Genomic DNA, 18,984 nt, shown 5'->3' on the forward strand with positions numbered 1-18,984 from the left:
ATTCCCAGGGGTGGTTTGGGGGGGGGGGGTATGTGTGTGGTATGCAAGTAAATAACATAATAATTAGATGTACTGAAATAAAGGCAAATAAAGTTGTATGTATCTAATAGCATCCTCCTTCTCTCAAACTCTATTTGCTGTCTTGTCTTGTAAGCATTCTGGATAAAGAGCAAGTTTTCATATGCTTGTGTAATACTTATTACCTTGGGGCCCAGGCTCTCACTGGTGCCTCCAGAATATGTAAAATAAATAATATAATGAGTTGCTGTAGGACAACCATAGTAAAAATCAATAACCAATATTTCAGTACAGTTTAAACACTTAATTTTTATTGTACATTAAATAAAACACTTTAATTTCAGTTGAGAGACTTGATTTATGGGCGAGTCATAACAATGAAAATGTGTTCAACTGAAATGACCATTAAGTACATGTATATTAAACACTTTATAATGAAACAGTATTCTGTTAAGCTACTGTTAGATGTTTAAGTTCCATTATCAAAAGAGGTATATGTCAAGGCCCTATTGCATTGCCATTGGTTGCTCAGTATACTGTCACTCTAACAACAATACGCCTTGCACTATTGAGAATAAACTATGATTGTCTTCTCATGCTTATTACAAAGCTTTGCTCTTTCCTCATTAAAAAACAAACACAATATCAAACTGGAAACAATGCTGAACATTACAAAGTGTGTGTTGGCTTAAGTTATTTCATTTCAACCCAGAAACAATCCATGCATAATTTTTCTCTTTACTGCAGCAGGTAGGGAAAACAAATGCAACATCAAAAACAACCGCCCACTTGTGCTACCATTGCAAGAATTAAAATGTTGTAATGCTTGCTACCAGTCTCCAGTGCAGTGGCAGGGAAGCACTGTGGGTGGACTCTTACTGTCACTCAGGTTTGCCTGCTTGCACTTGTCGCATATATGAATCAATGATATGCGGTGGCACCCCATCCATTAACAGCTTGAAGAATGAAAGTCCACCTATGGACAAGAAATATAACATTTTTTTAATTAAAGCAGTGGACTTTTAAAGTATTTTCTTGCCCTCTGCAAAATATGGACAATGACATAGATTTAGTCCACACCTACACTATATTTATTCTTGGCGTAGGAAGAAATTCACCCCTATGCCAAGGGCTAATACAAGAGTTATTCACTACATAAGCCTTCTAGTGAGAAGTGAAGCACAGGGCTTAATTTCACATCTTGTAGGCCAAATCTGGTCATCTGTTGAACTCCAACAAAACCCCCTTCATAATTCTTTACGTAACCTTCTCAGCACTGAAACTGATTTTAATAGGGCTGCATGAGGCATAGCTCAGATAAAAACTTAGAACAGAAAGTTAACCGTAGAAAACAGCTGATGGTCTTAGAAATAAGAAAACTTGTAAAGAACAGACAGGGAGAGTCTTGATGAGACCTATGGTGACCTAGCGTCACCAGGCATGAACCATGATGGCAACACTACTGCACAGTAGCATCTGAAAAAAAACAAATGGCAATGGGACTGCACAGTAACACCCATTACCTTGCAGTCATTTAGTACTTGGTCAAGCACGTACTAAATGACTGCACAGTTACAACTGTGCAGTCAGCCGCTTACGTAGACATGGCCACAAAGATTATTATTATAGAGCTGTGTTTTATATTACCCAATATGTAGCAAAATATTTACTATGGCTCTTGAAATATTTGGTGACAGTGTATGTTACTTAAGGATGGGGAAGAAGTGCACAAAAAACCCATGATTTTCAAAAATAGCTGTTTCAGTTTAGGTTCTAAAGTAGACACAATGAATGTAAAAAAAATAGTTCTGTGAGAAATTCTGAAAAATGTCCATTCCATTTTGAAATAGAAAGAAATTGTGGAAACCCCTGTGAAAATGTTTTGAAGTAGCATTTAACTTTAAAATTTACTACATGAAATTTAATTAATGGACCTGAGCTTTAAAGTTCCTGAATCAGCTGTGGCTGCTAGAGACTCTATGCCCCTGCTTCTTGGCTAATCTCAAGGGCTAGGGACAGACATTCAAAAAGCCTGAGCCTGAATTGATTCAAACTTTGCAGTCTAAGCTGGCTAGGCTAAATCACTTTGTAACTGCACAGGCATCCCAGCACATGCCTGCAGTGGCTCAGGCTAGCAGCTGCGGTGGGGGGGGTGCTAGACAGCCCTCCCTTCCCTTGTATAATGCTGAGCTGAGGAGGGTGTGGCCAGGCCCCAACAGGTTTAGGGAGAGGTTCCCCCCCTCCTTGATAACAGCATTTATCAGCTCTGTTATCAGCATTTATTACCTCATCAGAAAACAAACAGACTCTCATTAGTTCAAGCTCTTCTTAAACAAAGAAGGAACAGAGGGACATTACCAGCTGAGCTGTTGATTATCTCCAAAAAGCCCTAAGCTGATACTGCTGTCTGACACAGCATGGACCGTAACCACCATGTGGTCTGCTAGCTAATGCTGAGGTGTCTGTGTAAGGCAGAGGGAACAGGGGATCCCTGCTTAGCAAGGAGTGGGGAGGGGACAGGGAGAGCAGGAAGAAGCCAGGCAGATGCTGCTGCACCTGCAAGTCTCTCTCTCTATATTGGTCTGCCATTGATTGGGTCAGGTTAGTTGGTCAGCTGCCTGTAGTGCCCACAAGTCTCAAGGAAAACTGGGGTTTACTAATGCAGGGCATTTCTTTGCCCTCTCAAACCCCTGTAAAGTTGTTTCTTTTCTCCGTAGATTTGAACTTTCTTTGGAGCTTACTGGCAAGCTACATTATCTGTTGAATAGCTATCCAGGGGCAGAGTTGGCATCCTCCACTATCCCAGGCTTACACGGTTTGGAAGGGATGTTGTTTTATATCCAGTGCTGTATGGGAACAAATCTGCTTTTAGTTACACAAGCAAAATATATCTGGAATTACCATGAAGCCAGCAGAGTTTTTTAGAATTTAACTGTGTGTAATGGAGAGTGGAATTTGGCCCATGATCTTTCAAGTAGATTTTACTCTATTGAAAAAAAAAGATTTTCCTTTTCCTATTGTACTTTAGAAAGTAAATGTGGTTGTGCTATGCCTAGCACAGTGAAGTGTACCTATTTCTGTTGCGTCCTGTAAGCACTACTGTAATTCAAATAATACAAATAATGAGCAACATATCTAGAACAATAACTGACAGTGAAAATAAGTATGAGGAAAATTTGTAAATGAAAAAATGATGAGTGTATCTTCTAACTGTAGTGAAGTAAACTGGATTAGGAAAGGAGTTTGGAAGGACAGTGGAGCACTGATAAATATTTTGCTAAAAATGTTAGGAGGTCCTCCCTCAGTGAAAAGGGTTGATGTGTGTGATAAGGAAGATGCATAATCCTACTATAGCTTTTATAAGTCTGCAAGGGTATTCATTTCTACAAGGTGCAAAAGCAACCACTAAACTCTCACTTACCTTCTGTAACTCTTCTGAAGTACACCAAGAGTTTTAAAGTATACATACATTTTCAGAATGAGCTTATTATGGTCTCCAATTGAGAAAAATGTGCTTCAGCTATATCTAGACAAGGGATCTGATATTTGTGTAAATTGTATTCTGCTTATACATTTTTGGTCAATCTGCTATATCTATTCTTAACATTATTGTTATCATCCAGCTAAAGCAACATTATTTAATTGCAATTTTAAGCAACTGAGCTACCTTGTCCAACACTGTCGGTTTTTCAGAGCTGTGCTTTTCCCATCTTAGGCAAATGCACAATACAGACAAAAATGGCATGCTTTTTAGCATTCTTTAAAACGTGTAGTACAGATTTTGAAAAGAATCATTCATTTTAAAGTAAAATTAAGTGATAAAGAAATGTAATGTATTTAGGCGTCTATCCCTAGATGCAAATAACTGACTGTAGATGCAGAATGCTCTGAGGTTACTTGCATTTTTATCAATATTAAATAATTAACCTAACTCATGCTATTTAAATACAATTGAGGCATTTGCACTGTTAGAAAATGAGTAGATGTTCTCCTAAAGGGAGTTACTGTAGCAAGCAATTATTTGAAAGATTGGATGTTATCTGTTAGTTGAGGGATACTGTAGAATAAATAAATGTTACTAGGTGTTATTGAGATAAAAAACATTTTCATTAAGTGACATAATGAAAATTAAGCCATACTTGGAAGGCATTGTATGACATGAAAACAGACATAAGCTTCATATGCAAGGACCATATGAAAGCTTACCTTAGATGACTATATACATTCAAAAATCCTTACTGTGCAACTAAGGGAGAGAGAGAAAGAGAAATAACCATTTAATTGCTAACACAAAAGTAGAGAGAACTTTTTGTGTGAAATGATGTTCACAAATATGACAAGATGATGTTTTAATCCTTAGTCATGTAAAATATGTAGGAATAGAAACATGGAAAGTAGAAGGCAGGGATCCAGTACCACTTCAAAATTATCATTAATAAGTGAAATAGTTATTCAGACGTACAAATATGACTGGCTCTGTAATTAATCTACTGGAGCCAAACAATGCAACTTACTTTTATGATAGATGTTTCCAAACTTAGCTTCAGAAGAAGCTAAAACATATATACATATATATATATAGCATTTTTCACCAGAGGAAAATGCCACACACAAAGCACAGAATTATATATATAAATATATGTTGAAACTGCAAAAGGCAAAATTATCAAGTACAGATCAGTTATATACCTGTACCCTATCAGATACCTTGCACAGATCCATATTTATATTATTTAAGGCATGCCATTTACTCCATAGGAACCCTTACCTTTAATTATTCATATTAACTATACAGTACATACATATTCGCACTATACAGGTGGAATTCTAGCAGCCATTTAATGCTTAAAACGGTAAGACCATGTTCTAGCCTAATAGCTTAGCAGCTTTTAATTTTGACGCTGCAAGTCTGCAAAACTCTAATATTAGAAATGTCAATGTTTGGGCATCGTTGTATTTTAAAAAACCTATATTTTTTCTGCAATTTTAGTGATGTCAAATAAAGCCAAGTTCTCTGCTAGTGTAAGTACACTAAAGCTAAGAGAAGAATCCTGTAAGATTCGATGTAACAGAATAACCCTAGTTTTGCTAAAGTCAATAGCAAAATTCCCATTGACTTAAGTAAGATTGAGATTTCCTCTTTAGACTTTGTGTGTTAAGCACCAGCACAGATTGACATTCTCAGCACCAATTCTTAATAAAAATCTTGTCTATAAAGAAGGATAATTTTAAAAATAAATGGAGACTTGGGTGATACTTCATTTTTCCAGTAAGTCGAGGCCACATAAAACCATTGCATATATTAAATAAATTCTTTACCTATATATATATTATTATTCCTAGCGACAGAGTAGAAATCTGTCAAGATCTTTTATAAGTCTGAAGTTAGTTCCTACTTTCTTGATTAATTTGGCCTTCTTTGCTCATATGACATAGCCAATCTATGCCATGAGACACTAATACAATCTAAAAAAAATAAATTCACACTTTACATGCAAATGCATTTTTATGTAAAAAAAAAAAAAAGAGGAATGGAATGGAATGGAATGGAATGTCCAGTGGAGAATGCTGTGTTGTAAACCTGTTTCTTCCCCGCCAAGAAGAATGGTTCTCCTGGGTTAATTATTCCATGATATATCACTGCAGAATTAGAATATTTGTAGTGATATTTATTTTCATTTGAAATTTTCAGCAGTTAACTGTTAACAACTTATTTTTTTTCAACACGACTAACACCAATTGTAACTTTTCTCAGAATTCATTACGAACTATTACGTTGTGAGTGGTAAGCATCCTTGGCTTCATTCTTAAAACCTCTCTCTAAAGCAATCAATTATCTCATGACAACAGGATCACACAAAATATCTTCTTGAGGCAAATCTAGTCTTTCCATTGGCTTCAGTGAGCTTTGAATCATGTTCTTATTGCTTAAAAACACAGCATTTACAGAAAGCAAACAAGGAACTGATTACAAAGTCTAATGACAAATCAGCAACCATTTGAAATCATGCTCCAGGAATTTTAAATATATATATATATATATATATATATATATATATTTTCCTTGGGAAGAGGAAATATTATCTTTTTTATATAATAGTTTAAATTGAATTTTGTGTTTGTATAGTCTGTGCATTTCCAAAACAGTTCAGGTAGATCTATTTTTCTTAAAAACCATCTAGTACAAACTACAAGGTGAACTTTTTAGCATACGTGTGGAGAAAGACAGCTTGATATGCTATTGTAGTAAATAGCTTATATATTCACAATTTTAAGTACATCTAACTGACCAGGAAAAGATTAGTTTAGTACTAGATGTTATCAGGAATAAAGATCAGTGACCAAAAACATTTCAGTGAGAGTAAAGGAAGATTTTAAAATGAGACAGTTATTTTATCTATTGCATCTATTATTGTCAATACAAGAGTTAAAGAAATGAAAGGTAAATTCGTAAGAGTTGATCGTTTGGATTTGAAGTGTCATATATTTAAGCAAAGTGGCAAAAAAGCTTTAAAAAGTTCAGTGTAATACAAGTGCACATTACTTTCAAACTGTGGCATCTAAAGAAGTAAAAAGCAATAGTTATAGTAAGAGACTATATTCAAAAGACCTACAGCTATAGTAGTGCAACTGTGAAGCTTACCAGTTTGTAGCATCCCTTAAATTTTAGCAGTCCTTACCCAGTTAGTGTTCCCTGAGTAAGGATTGTGAGATCAGTCCCTAATTTTTACTTATTGGAGTAAAGCTGAAGTACAGTGTTAAATTCACACGTGTGCATATGCGCACACACGTCTGTTTCCAGTGATTCTGAACTCCATCCCCCACACAAAATCACCTTTTTTCTGTGTGTGATTGAGTTGCTCAGACATCTCTTGCTAATGCAACATACAGGCTGGGTGAGTTAACAGAGTGGCACAAGCCAGTGGAGAAAGGCATTGTAAATGAATGGGGGGAAATGGATGAAGTTACTTTTTAAAATCTGGCTGTGTGTTATCTATTTGCATTTGTTTATATTACAATAGTAAGCCTAAACTGTGCATTGGTTTGCATATAGTACAACTGCTAAGAGTAGGCTTGATCCTACAACCATTGCATGAACTGGTTAAACTCTCACTGACTTTTAACACCAGCAAGCATAAACCCTCATAGGACACCTACGGTATTTGAGCCTAACAAGATAAAAGTCCAAAAATCCTTTTGAAAAGTAGATAAATAAGTGATCAAATATGCCGAATTCAGGAAAGGAATATAAATAAAGGAGAGGATTCATAGTTCAGAGTTGTTGGGAATTAGGAACAAAATAGGAGTCACGTACCAAATAAGAAAGGCCTGGACACGACTACCCATTAAATAAATGTACAACTTTATGAACAGAGCAGTTAATACGCTCTAAATTTACACCCTAGGTTGCCTCATACTAACTTGCTCATGCAGCCATACTCTTAACTGCAATTCAAAACAAGTAGAATGAGCTCTATAAGAATATACAAATATTAAATGTTTGCTTTCGTTACCTACAGAACAATGACACAAACAGAATAAACCTTTTTATTAATAGACACTCTTCTAAACATGCTTTTCATACTATTTGCTACAGGTCTATGCTTTTCATACTATTTGCTACTGGATCCCATTGACTTCAACAGGTGTTGGGTTGGGCCTTAGGAGCATTTCAAGATACACCAGCCCATGGTACGCTATCTAGAGTTCATGTTTACAAACTGTTTATGAATGAAAGTAAAGGAATGCCCTCACGGTTGCAAATGTCTAGCCTACTACTCTTTCATAGCTTTTTCAAAGTCTGTATGGAGTCATAAGGTTGAAAGGGACCTCAAAGAACAACTAAATCCACTCCCTGAACAAACAGGATGTTGCACAAATCCTACCTATCCAACTTTTGCTTGAAAACCTCCTATGAAGGAGATTCTACAATTTCCCTAGACAGCTTGTTCCACTGTCCTACTATTCTTGCAGTTAGGCAGTTCTTGATGTTTAATCTAAACATGCTTTGCTATACAGTAAAATCATTGTTATCTGGCATTTAAGTAACCAGAAATTCTATTAACCAGAATTTCTGGCCGGTCAGCCAGACATGGTGGGGAGGCCAGGGGAAAGTTTGCACGTGGCAGCCTTCACCGTCACCCACCACCCTGCACTGTTGCTGTTCCACTTGCAGCTGCCGCCCCACAGCCCCCTACCCACTCCGTGTGCAGCCACCATTGCCCCTTCCCCCATCCACGCTGCATTATCTGAAAACCTCTGCCAGGTTATTTCAGATAACTGGATTTTTTACATAACTGGCAATCCCCTTACCCTGGTTAGGGATGCCAGATAACAAAGATTTTACTGTATTTTAAACCCATTGCCTCTTATTTTGCCCTCTGGCCAGGAACGATACATGTTCTCCTCCTTTTGTATGGCCAGAATTCCTTATACAGTATTTACTCTCATACAGCACACGCTTAAATACCATGCGTTTTGGGTTTTGGAAGGCAGTATGTGGGAGGAAAAGGTTTTTTTGTAAAAAAGATTTCATGAGGTTTCAGATGAAGGCACTCCAAAGCAGAGCACCTTCATTAACTTGTGTCAGCAAGTGCTGGGAGCAGGGCTGGCCTGATAAAGCCCAGCCCCACCCCTAGTGCCCAGCCTGAGATGGGGGGCTCCAACCCACTGCCTCACCCTCCAGCGCACGCTGGCCAAACCCAAGATTGAGCCCCCTCTTTTCCCTTCCCTTGCTCCCATTCTGAACACAGCACCAGAGCTGTGGGGGGCAGGGGGGAACAGGGCTAGACACACAGCAGCTGCAAACTAGACCTTGATTCCCCATCCCCCAGGCCCAACAGTGAACATCTGTTGAATCTGGGGAATCACTGTAACTCATGGCTCTTTCTACGAAATGGCATGAGTTACAGCAGGGAGTGTACATCTGTCAGCACCCTCTATATTCCCAGCAGGACTTCCTCTATGTTTCACAAGGCCAGGCCCTAGACCCTTGCAAGGGCAGTAGCATGACTATTAGTTCTTTCCCGTAAGTAGTTTTTAAGTTCCTATAAATATAGTGTTATTTACACATCAGAAGATACTACCAGCTGCTCACTTGCTGCTTCAGGCAATGCCAATAGCTACAGCTATGGGAGAGTTAACACAGGACTCCAGCCTTTCATCATTCTGAGAACAACACAAGTGGCAGCTACTTTGGCAGCTGTATGGCATGCACTGTGTCTCCAGATGTGTTTCTTTTCCAGGAAAGAAAACAGCTTCCCTTCTTAACACATAAACCTCAATTTGTGTGGACTGATTCTTGTGGGAAAGGTGCGCGTTGTATGTGAGAAAAAATGGTATGTATTCTTTTTAAAACAAATGCAGCAATTAGATCTCCTAGCCTGTGGGAGGCTCTCCTTCAGGAAGTAGTAGAAGTCCCCATTACAAGAGGTTTTAATAGCAGATTGGGCAAAATACTGGGGGAATATATATAGGAAACAAGTGACAACTGGAAGAACTATGTAGATGCAGATAGGTCCTTTCCATCTCTAACTTAGACAATTCAACACATTTATTTTCATAATAAATATTAGTGTACTTTAGCTAAGGCATGATTGCTGTATAACTAATTTTGGATAAGGCTAATGAATCATGGTTTCCAGCACAAAAATCATACTAGTCCTATCTGTCACCCTTTCAAATGACAAAACTCCTATATATTTCAGAGGAAATTCTACAAGCTGAAGCTCTGCACTGATAGGCTAAGTGTGCTCATACTTTTCCTATAGCACATCTTCCCTTGAGTAAGTGCAGATCAAATTTTAAGTCCTTTGTCCCAGGGAACAGTATTGCTAGATTTGGTCTGATCTCACAAATAGCTAAAATACTATCAACTTCTGCATTCAGTTAGATTCTGTACTGCACTGTAATGTCATTGGTGCAGGAAAGCAAAGTGATCTACATGGAAGTGATTAATGCTCCACAATTCTATGGACCAGTCTTTGCTTTTATTGGCTGGGTCCCTGCCCAGAGTTAAGAGTAGATTTCCATAAAGGCACATTAACAGTAAATTACAGGTTTAGGGCTCAATATCATCTTTGTGTAATATCTTAACACAATTTTAGCTGATGGTATAGACAAGGTTCTGTGGAGCACACTTATTAGGTATTACATAAAGAGTAATTTTATTTTCCTTTTGACAAAATCATAGGGTTTTTAGCAGAATATCAGGGTTCTGAGACATCCCAATAGGTGAGAGCCATTTTAAAGCAGATACCATTTTCTCTTTTTTTTTTCCCTTTTAACACTGACAAATCTTATTGACATGTTTAATTTGATTCCTTTTAAGTTTATTTTAGAAACACACCTGCCCTCCAGAACTCCTTTTTCTAATCCTGAAAATATTTTACAGTACAACTATGAAGTTTGCCACAACAGCAGTACCTTCTGGTCCCAAAAGGGCATATCTTGTCACTGCTCCACTCATGAAACAACTCTTGAAGTCAATGATTACTCGAATAAAACAAGTAGATTATATAATATAGACCTGAGAGCACAAATATGCTGACATTCAATAAATAATAAACCCACCAATATGGTTTACTTTCTCTTATGCAGTAAACCAAATTCTTGTCTTTGATGAGAAAAAGAAAGTTTCTATGCTCCCTCTTATCTTGCTTTGTACATGATTGAATCAGACATATTAGATACCTCAACAAGCCGTGTATTTGCACTGATTGAAACACCTTACCTTTCACTTCCAGTTTGCAATCAACTTCTGCTTCCCCAAGTTGATTGACTGCTTTGCAAGTGTAAGTGCCTCCATCATAAGGGCTAGGTTTGCGGATATCCAAGGTGCAAACACCTTGGTTACTAAACATTCTGTATCTTGGGTCATTCAGTATAACCACTTTGTTTTTCATCCAGCTTATTTTGGGCTAAGGTAAAAAACACACACACAAATATATTCATTGAAATGTTGTCTTTTTGGTGACCTTACATTCAAGTTGAATGATACATTACAATGATATGCAATGAAAAAATGTTGAAAAAAAGAAAGCTGCAACCCATATCCAAGAATCAACTGAGGCCATATCACGCCACAGGTCTTGCCTTGTAGCCTTTATTCTTTAATCTAATTCAAGCAAGATAATTGTTTAGGTGGTATCCAAATGTGGATCAGTTATAAATATGATACATGTGCCATATAAGAAAGAGCTGAATAGTAACTTCCAAGATACAGTCATTCTAAGTTGGTCAATAAAGTATTTTTTTTAAATCATAATCTTTCTACGGAACATAATCAGAATCCCTGAAAGTGAACAGTGGATCAGGAACCCTTTCTTAAAAAAACAGAAATTCTCAGTCATTATTTTACAGGGTCAGTTCAATTTTCTACCCTGTAAAATGGATCAAAGAAGACATTGGCTCAGTTAGAATGTCTAGCACAATGGGACTGGGATCCTGAGCCAGGCTTCTAGGTGATACTCTAATGTAAATAGTCTACAAAGGTTGAAAACTACTGCCAAGGACTCAGGAAACATATTATCCATGCTGCAAGTGGGTAAATTGTGGGGGTGGAAGGAAGTAGGACTTCCTGTGAATATGGCAAAGCAGGGAGGAATTCTGACTCCTACTCCTAATTGGTCTTTTTCCTTAGACCAAGTTTGTGAATTATAAAAAGTTGAAAAAAAATAGAAAATATTTGTGCCTGGTTAACCATACCTTAGGGTTTCCTCTGACACTGCAGTTCAAAGTAGCATTATAACCAGCTACAGCATATGTGTTAATTAAAGGCTGAGTAAACATAGGTGCTTCAGTGAAATCAAAGTCTTCATAAACTGGATTTTTGTAGACTTTACCTATAAAATAAATATATGATTTCAGTCAATGTTAGAACAAAGCCAAATGTTCAGGTGTTTTTCAAGGGAAGTCTGAACCTACACTGATATGAGCTGCTTTAAATACCACTGCAACCCTGTTTTATTGCACTAATTCATACTGACATGACAGCAGAATCAAGCCTGAAGAGGTACTGTAATCCTTGGTTATGTTACATAGATTGTGCATACCGAATGTAAAATTATTTAAAATCATTTTGGAAACAATTTTTACTTATTCTGTCCAGGTGTAAGTGACTACACCAGATGCAAATAGTGGAGAATCAAGCACAAATTCTCTTTGCCTTTTATCTTCCATATTCTGAAACCACCCTTTCCCTTCAGATAAATAATAGCTAGCTAACCATCCTTTGCAATCACAGCACTCTCTTTGGTCATCGTTGCATCATCACTGAGGCCACACATGTTTTCAGAGAAGATCCGGAAATAGTATTCATTTCCTATGATGAGTTCAGTAATGGTGGCACTGGTTCGGTTCCAGTGTTCAATTACAGTAAACCATTCCTGGAAGACACAAACACTGAGTGAGTTTTTCTACAGTGCAGTCCATTTGTCAGCAGTGACCCATTTGGAATGGCCTCCATACATATGGAAGTGTAAGATGATTTTTAAAGGAATTTATATAAATAATAATTAAATAACTAAGCTACTGCCTGGGGATCATTCCACAATAACAGGGTGAGTTAGGATGCCACATTCTGTTTATTAACTGAGCAGTGACGGCTAAATGGAAAGTGGACCCTATGAAATTGTCACTTTCTCTTTGTTATCCAGGTGGCATCACAGTAGGAAATACAATAATACAAAGGTCGTCTTGTGCAAGAGAGGAAAGGCAGGATCTGTTATTCAGGTTTCATAGTGCTGATAACATTTAACTGCAAATATGAAAGCTAATGACTGAGGTGGGAGGGGTAATGGGGAAGCAAATAACTTTTCAGTGTGTCACAGGCCAGTACCCTCTTTTACTAATGTTCTACTCCTCTAACAGCCTACATAACCAATTGATTATGGGGAACAATCACTGGATGTAATCACAGGTGATTTCCTGTGATTCAGTAGGAGTTTATAGGGTAGGAGGAAGTGTGCATAAACCCAAACTACAGATCAAGGGCCAGGTCTCTGAGGCTCTCTCATAGCAGCAGCACCAGTACAGTCTAGCAAGAATAACACATAAAGTTCACCAAGTAGCCAGTTGATACGTCTTCCAGTTAATTGCTAATTACTGTTATGAAATCATTTGCAAATGGGGAATACTACCACAGCACAATGAGAAGCTGACAAAACTTAGTGTAGTGGCTTGCTAAAACAGTGGCTGACATAACTCTAGCAGGCAAAGTTAGACAGAAACATGCTTTTACTGTACAGTATGGCTTTTTCCCCTCTGCTAACGAAAGTCCTGTAAATGTGACCTCATCCACTCTGAATTCCTGTGATTTCTGGCAGGGCACTCCTCTCTTGGGGGGTCTTAAGTGCACCAGTGCATATTGCTTCAGGCATCTCTCTGCATAGCTCTCAAGAGACCCGTGTTTAGATGAAAGCCATCTCTTTAAATAGCAAATTTGAATTTGATCTTGGTAAGCAATGTCTACATAGCAAACTGAGAATAAGGGGCCTAATGCTAAAAATGTAGTCAATATTAAGAAGAATATGACCATTAATCATTCTCTTTAAATTTCTGCTGCTCTTCCAAGTCTTCTCCATTTCTCACAATGTATATCTGTGCAAGCATCTTGTGTTGGTGGTTGCACTGCAATTTACTAATCCTTAAGAGCCACACCAGTTTAGACTTCCCATAATTAGTGCTCAGAAATGATCTTCCTCTCGGAAGAACTTGGGAGTTTTCTCTACTAAGGACAACTGGTTTTAAAGTAATGTTTGGAAATTGCTATTATGTAGCAATCCATCTGTGCTGCAAGAGTAGAATTCCTGCCTAGTAGCATAACTAGGCTTGGTGATAGGGGCACCAGCCTCTGGTGCCAATTCTGAGGGGCACAAGAATAGCTGTTGCTAGGGCTGTGTGAAGCTTCGTGTGGTGATTTGATTTGGAGGAGATTCAGCCTGATTCGGTGGCCGAATCTCTGAAACTGAATCAAATCAGGGGACCAATTAAAAGGTCTGAATCAATTTGAAGCTCTCCAGACCTTTGAAAAAGCCCCCTGCCAGCCCCCCTGATTGCCACCCGGTCCCCCATAGCTGCCCCCGTCTGCCCCAGCTTGGTATTTTAAAAAAAAGCCCCGGTGCTCACCGGATGCTGCTGGGCAGGGGGGCAATCCCTGCTGCCCTCTACTGTCCCACGCTGCATGGGGGGGTTCTGCCATGAGCTTCCTGACCCCTCCCCATTCCCCCAGGCCCCCCACGGGTGCCCCACTCAGGCCAGCTCCAGCCCTTTAAGAAAAAAAAGCCGAGAAAAGCCCTGGGACTCACCACTCCTGCAGTGACCTCGGGGCTTCAGGGGCTCACGCAGAACTTCCCACATGGCGCAGGGCAGCGGGGGGCAGTGGAGATCACCCCCTGCCAGCAGGAGTGGTGAGTCTGGGGAGTTTTTTATTTGCCAGAGCAATGGGGGGAGTGACATCCAGGTGGGAGCCCACAGGCTGCACATTAACCCCTCACAAGCCAGATGCAGCCTGTTGGGCACAGGGATCTGGTACAGAAGTTTGATAGACCAGTATAACCTAAACATTAAATCTGATACTACATCCATCCATCTATCTTAAACTGGGTTCTGCCATTTTTAAACCAGTCTCTGTGTACTAAACTGCAATTTTATTACAGGTCTAGACTGGTTTTCAGTCACTTATATTTGTTTATGTGTAATGTTTGTACCTGGCCTTGTTGAACAACCCTGGCTTTCAGTGTAGAGAGAGACAAGAGACACAGAATGGGAAGTGAAACAGAACAGCAGAGAAAGGCAAACTGACCTGTCCACAGTCACATGACAGGTCTCTGTATTGGTACTCTTGCCATGCAGACTGGTTCACATCTCAAATTCACAATCTCTGAATTTGCAGTACATATTCAATGTTGTACCCAATCATTGTTTCTTACAGAGTGTAACATAGGTGGTTGCTTTATGAAAGAATGATGCTTTGTTCTAAATAGCACTTTTCATGTGTAAATCTGAAAGCACTTTGCAAATGAGGTAAGTGTAATTTATTCCCATAAGTAGCAGTGACGTGAAGCGATTTGCCAAAGGCCACACAACAGGCCTATAACAGGGCTAAAAAGAGAATGTGGGATTCTTGACTTTCATCCAGTGGTTTAGCTCCTAAATCTCTAAACTCCAACTCTGTTCTGGTCCCCCTCATTCTCCCAATTCTAATCTGACTGAAAAATTATAAATATACAAGTATCCATTTATAAATTGTGGGATTTTCAGGAGACTTTTTCAGATTTTCTGAGCAGTGGTAAGAATGCCATGCCTTACTCATCTATACTTATGTAAATTATTAGGGCTTTTTATACTAAAAAGGATGAACTTTGTGGTCACCGTGTGAGGATTTATATATATATATATGTAATACTTACCATGCTCTTCTTATCTGCTTTTTGAATTGTATATCCAGTAATGGCAGCATTGCCATTATCTTTTGGCGGCTGCCAAGATAAGGCAACATTTTCTCCCCACACATCATCAATTGTTACAATATGTGGTGGTCCTGGGCGATCTGTAAAGATAATATGGCAATGTCATCTTTCATTTCTTTTGTTCTCTCTCTAGTTTTAATATAATCTATACTATAACATATATAAATGTACATACACACACAAACACACACAAATAAAAACACTGAAAGGACACCAAAGTTGCCAAGTCAAGCATTCAAAAGTTAGGAAATATCAGGATTTACATGGTTTGGGCAAACTTAATATGACCCCTTTTTGCCTATGCATTATAATGCCATTTTTGATTGCATGATCATATGTTATCTTGCAGAAAGCAAGGCAGGGTGGCACCATAGAGAGTAACTCATTCAGAGAGGCATAAGTTTTTGTAGGCAGCAGCCAACTTCATCTGATGATATGAATGGACTACGTTATCTTGGCAACGTTAAAAGTGACTGATAGCATGGGCTTAAAATAGAAAGATTCAGGCAACCTTAAATATATGCTGTGCTTCTATCTCTGCCTATAGTATAAAGAAATAGTAGAAATACAGATTAATAGTATATGAGATTTCCCAGATCTCTCTTTGTTCCATCATAGCCTTTTCAACACTGGGGGAAAACAGTAACTCTTATCACACAGTTATGCCAGATCTGACCATTTAACAACCATAATAAAGACCATTAGTGACTCAAATAACTACTGACAGAAAAAGCAACCTAAACTACTGAAACAGAACATGATTCTGATGTAGGACTGTAATGTTCAGTTTGAGTACTGACATCTTATTAGAAGATTCCTATTTATACCAGCTGAAACCTGGACCAGAAGATTTGGTCAAGTGCTGGAGGAAATGTGTATAAAGGAGGAAGTTCTTACAAGGAATCTCTAATTGTCCTGATACTGAGTAATATGTTTGGGGAATCTATGTGCCCACAGTGCCCTTATTTATTTATTTTAACGTACCGACTATTTGAATATCTATTGTAGCTTTGTCCACCAAGTTTTCTACTTTCACTTTCAGAACATAAATTCCAGAATGGCATCTCTCTGCCTTTCGGATAAAGATGATAGTGTCATTTTCACTGTTGCGGATATTGATATCATTCTTGTCTACGGAAGCACCATTTTTCTTCCAAGATACCTTTGCCTTTGGTTTTCCCTGTAAAAAATATTATTTTTGGAGGGAGTGACAGTCACAAAGAGGAAATAAATATCTTGATGAATAAAAATGGTAGAAATTTAATAAAATAAACAACCCCCCAAACAATTCAGAGGCTATCAGATATAAAACTGGAAACATTTTTTCCCAGCAAACAGTATATTTATCCAACACTGTCTTTTTGGGGGAGACTAGTAGTATTTAAACTTTCAGGATGGCTGCAACAAATAGTTTCAGTTGAAAGAAAGTGAGGAAAAGGATACAAAGACATAGAAACAATTTGTTCTCCATTTTTAAACAAAGATCTTTGACTTTTCATTTTGAAACAGATTTTTTCATTTCAAAGTTGTTGTTTTTTTTTTAAATAAAGGAGGCTATAAGAAAAAGGGGGAAAATTAGTGTTTTGGAGTGACCCAAAATAATACTTTTGTTTTCTTCATTTTGCTTAACAGTTTGAAACATTTCTGTATTGGTCTGACCCAAACTGATTTTCTTTTTAAAAATTTTGATAATACAAAACAGAAATAGAAAAATCTATATTTGTACATATCTAGTCTGGTCTTTTTCTTGTCTCATTGTTAAAATTAAAGGGTCGTTGTCTTGTAATTTCTCAGGAGCAGTAATACGTAGAAGGCACATCTAAACATGCAATTAACGTGACTGAATATACTCTGGCTCAAATTAAGCTGGAGTAAACTAATTCCAACGTCGCTGTCTACACATGTGTTTAAGTGCAGTAATTTACTGTGCTGCCAGATACTGCTTGTATCTGATGGGACTACTCAGCAGTGCAATAAATTAGTCTACTGCGCCCTAAGTGCCATGCACATGTAGACAGTGATGCTTTACTGCACAGCAAATGATCCTGTTGTGCAGTAAAGTGTCTTCTGTATGCGTGCCCAGAGTGTACTAACTGACAAACTCTCATTTGGCTTCCTAGTGACTCCTAGAAGCCTGGCTGCACTTTATATCTGTATGTGTGCACAAGGGATTGAACAGGCTGGATGCAGGAGTTCTCAAAGAGCAAAGCAAGTTACTGGTAGCATATGCCTCTTCAAAAGCTGCAGGGACAAGGACAGGGTTCAGCCCTGCCACTATCCAGTCACAATAGAAAGTACCTGTTACACCCTCAGATGTGGTAGTATAACAGCTTTGCTCCTGAGAAGCATTCAGAGGCTCCATAGTGTAAAGTAAGGGTGGGTGAGTGGGATGCCAGTCTGAGCACTGATTTAGACGGGGTTCAGAATGATCTTAGGCCCTGGGAAACCTAGACAGTGGTGGTAATAGGAGCAGCCTATACAGGGACCCTGTGTGGCAGCTACAGCAGTAGCCACCACTAGAATGCAGGGAGCCCATGCATCAGCAGTGGCAGAAACAGCACCCAGTCTGGGGGAAGGTAGCGCTGTAGCAGCAGAAGTAGAAGAAGCTGGGGCCACCCTCTGCCCTTTGCTCTCTGGCCCTTGGCATGTAACCCTACAACCCAAGGCACCAAAATTTCAAGCGACACGTCCACAGATGTACTGCTGCACACAATTGCTGCCTGGATAATTTCACTTCATATTACCCCCCAGAAGCAGGACAAGCTATTAAATATTACAATCCAACCTTAAAAACTGTGTCTCACTAGAGTCAATGTCTGTTTGTTGCAATAACTAAGTGCTGTATGATCATTGTGTGTAAGGTCAGTCCATTGTACGGGTTTCTGGGCATTCTGTGTACAACAAACAATGGATCAGCAGCTGTATGATAGCTACAAAAATTTGTCATTGGTGAAAAATAGCTTCATTCAGAAGGCAGGGAAAAGCCTGTACCTGTAGTGACTCTCCAAGTATTTCCTCTTCTGCTTAATTTAACTCAATGCCCCAAAATTATAGCACATGCAGTTCAAAAACTTGCAATATAACATAAATGAGCTTTAATATCTCTGTCTTTATTTCTTACCTGGAAAGGAATAACAAGATTCACAGCTTCTCCAACTCTTCGAATATAAGTTTGCTTTAAGTGCCTTGGTAGACGAATCTTTGGAGGTTCTAAGAAAATAAAATAAAAGCTTGTGTTTATGCATGCGTTTAACGAAACAGGAATATTGTATGCAAGACACAGAAGGTGATAATACAACTGTACTTTGTTAAGGCCTGAGCTGGAGTAGTATGTGCAGTTGTGTGTAGTTCTCAGCATTTTAAAAAGGTTATAGAGAAACTAGAGTGGTTCCAGAGCTGAACAATAAAGATGATAAAATGATTCTGAGGGCAAGTCATACAAGGAAAGGTTGAGAATACACTTAGTACATTTAGTTTTGATAAAATGAGATTAAGT

General features: G+C 38.5%; 1 protein-coding gene across 1 annotated transcript in view; it reads right to left on the reverse strand.

The window, feature by feature from the left end:
- Positions 1-307: 307 nt before the first annotated feature.
- MYBPC1 (myosin binding protein C, slow type) overlaps positions 308-18,984 on the reverse strand; it is a 126,356-nt gene continuing 107,679 nt past the window's right edge. Inside the window, exons 24-30 of the mRNA XM_019515379.1 lie at positions 18,610-18,723; positions 16,473-16,668; positions 15,429-15,568; positions 12,245-12,404; positions 11,725-11,861; positions 10,751-10,937; positions 308-994 (exon numbers count right to left, since the gene is read on the reverse strand). Coding sequence (XP_019370924.1) covers positions 900-994; positions 10,751-10,937; positions 11,725-11,861; positions 12,245-12,404; positions 15,429-15,568; positions 16,473-16,668; positions 18,610-18,723 — 1,029 coding nt within the window. The 3' untranslated portion in view covers positions 308-899. The remainder of the gene's footprint in view (positions 995-10,750; positions 10,938-11,724; positions 11,862-12,244; positions 12,405-15,428; positions 15,569-16,472; positions 16,669-18,609; positions 18,724-18,984) is intronic.

The sequence above is a fragment of the Gavialis gangeticus genome, unplaced genomic scaffold (genome assembly GCF_001723915.1).
Source record: "Gavialis gangeticus isolate Ggan-Ray unplaced genomic scaffold, GavGan_comp1, whole genome shotgun sequence".
Lineage (NCBI taxonomy): Eukaryota > Metazoa > Chordata > Crocodylia > Gavialidae > Gavialis > Gavialis gangeticus.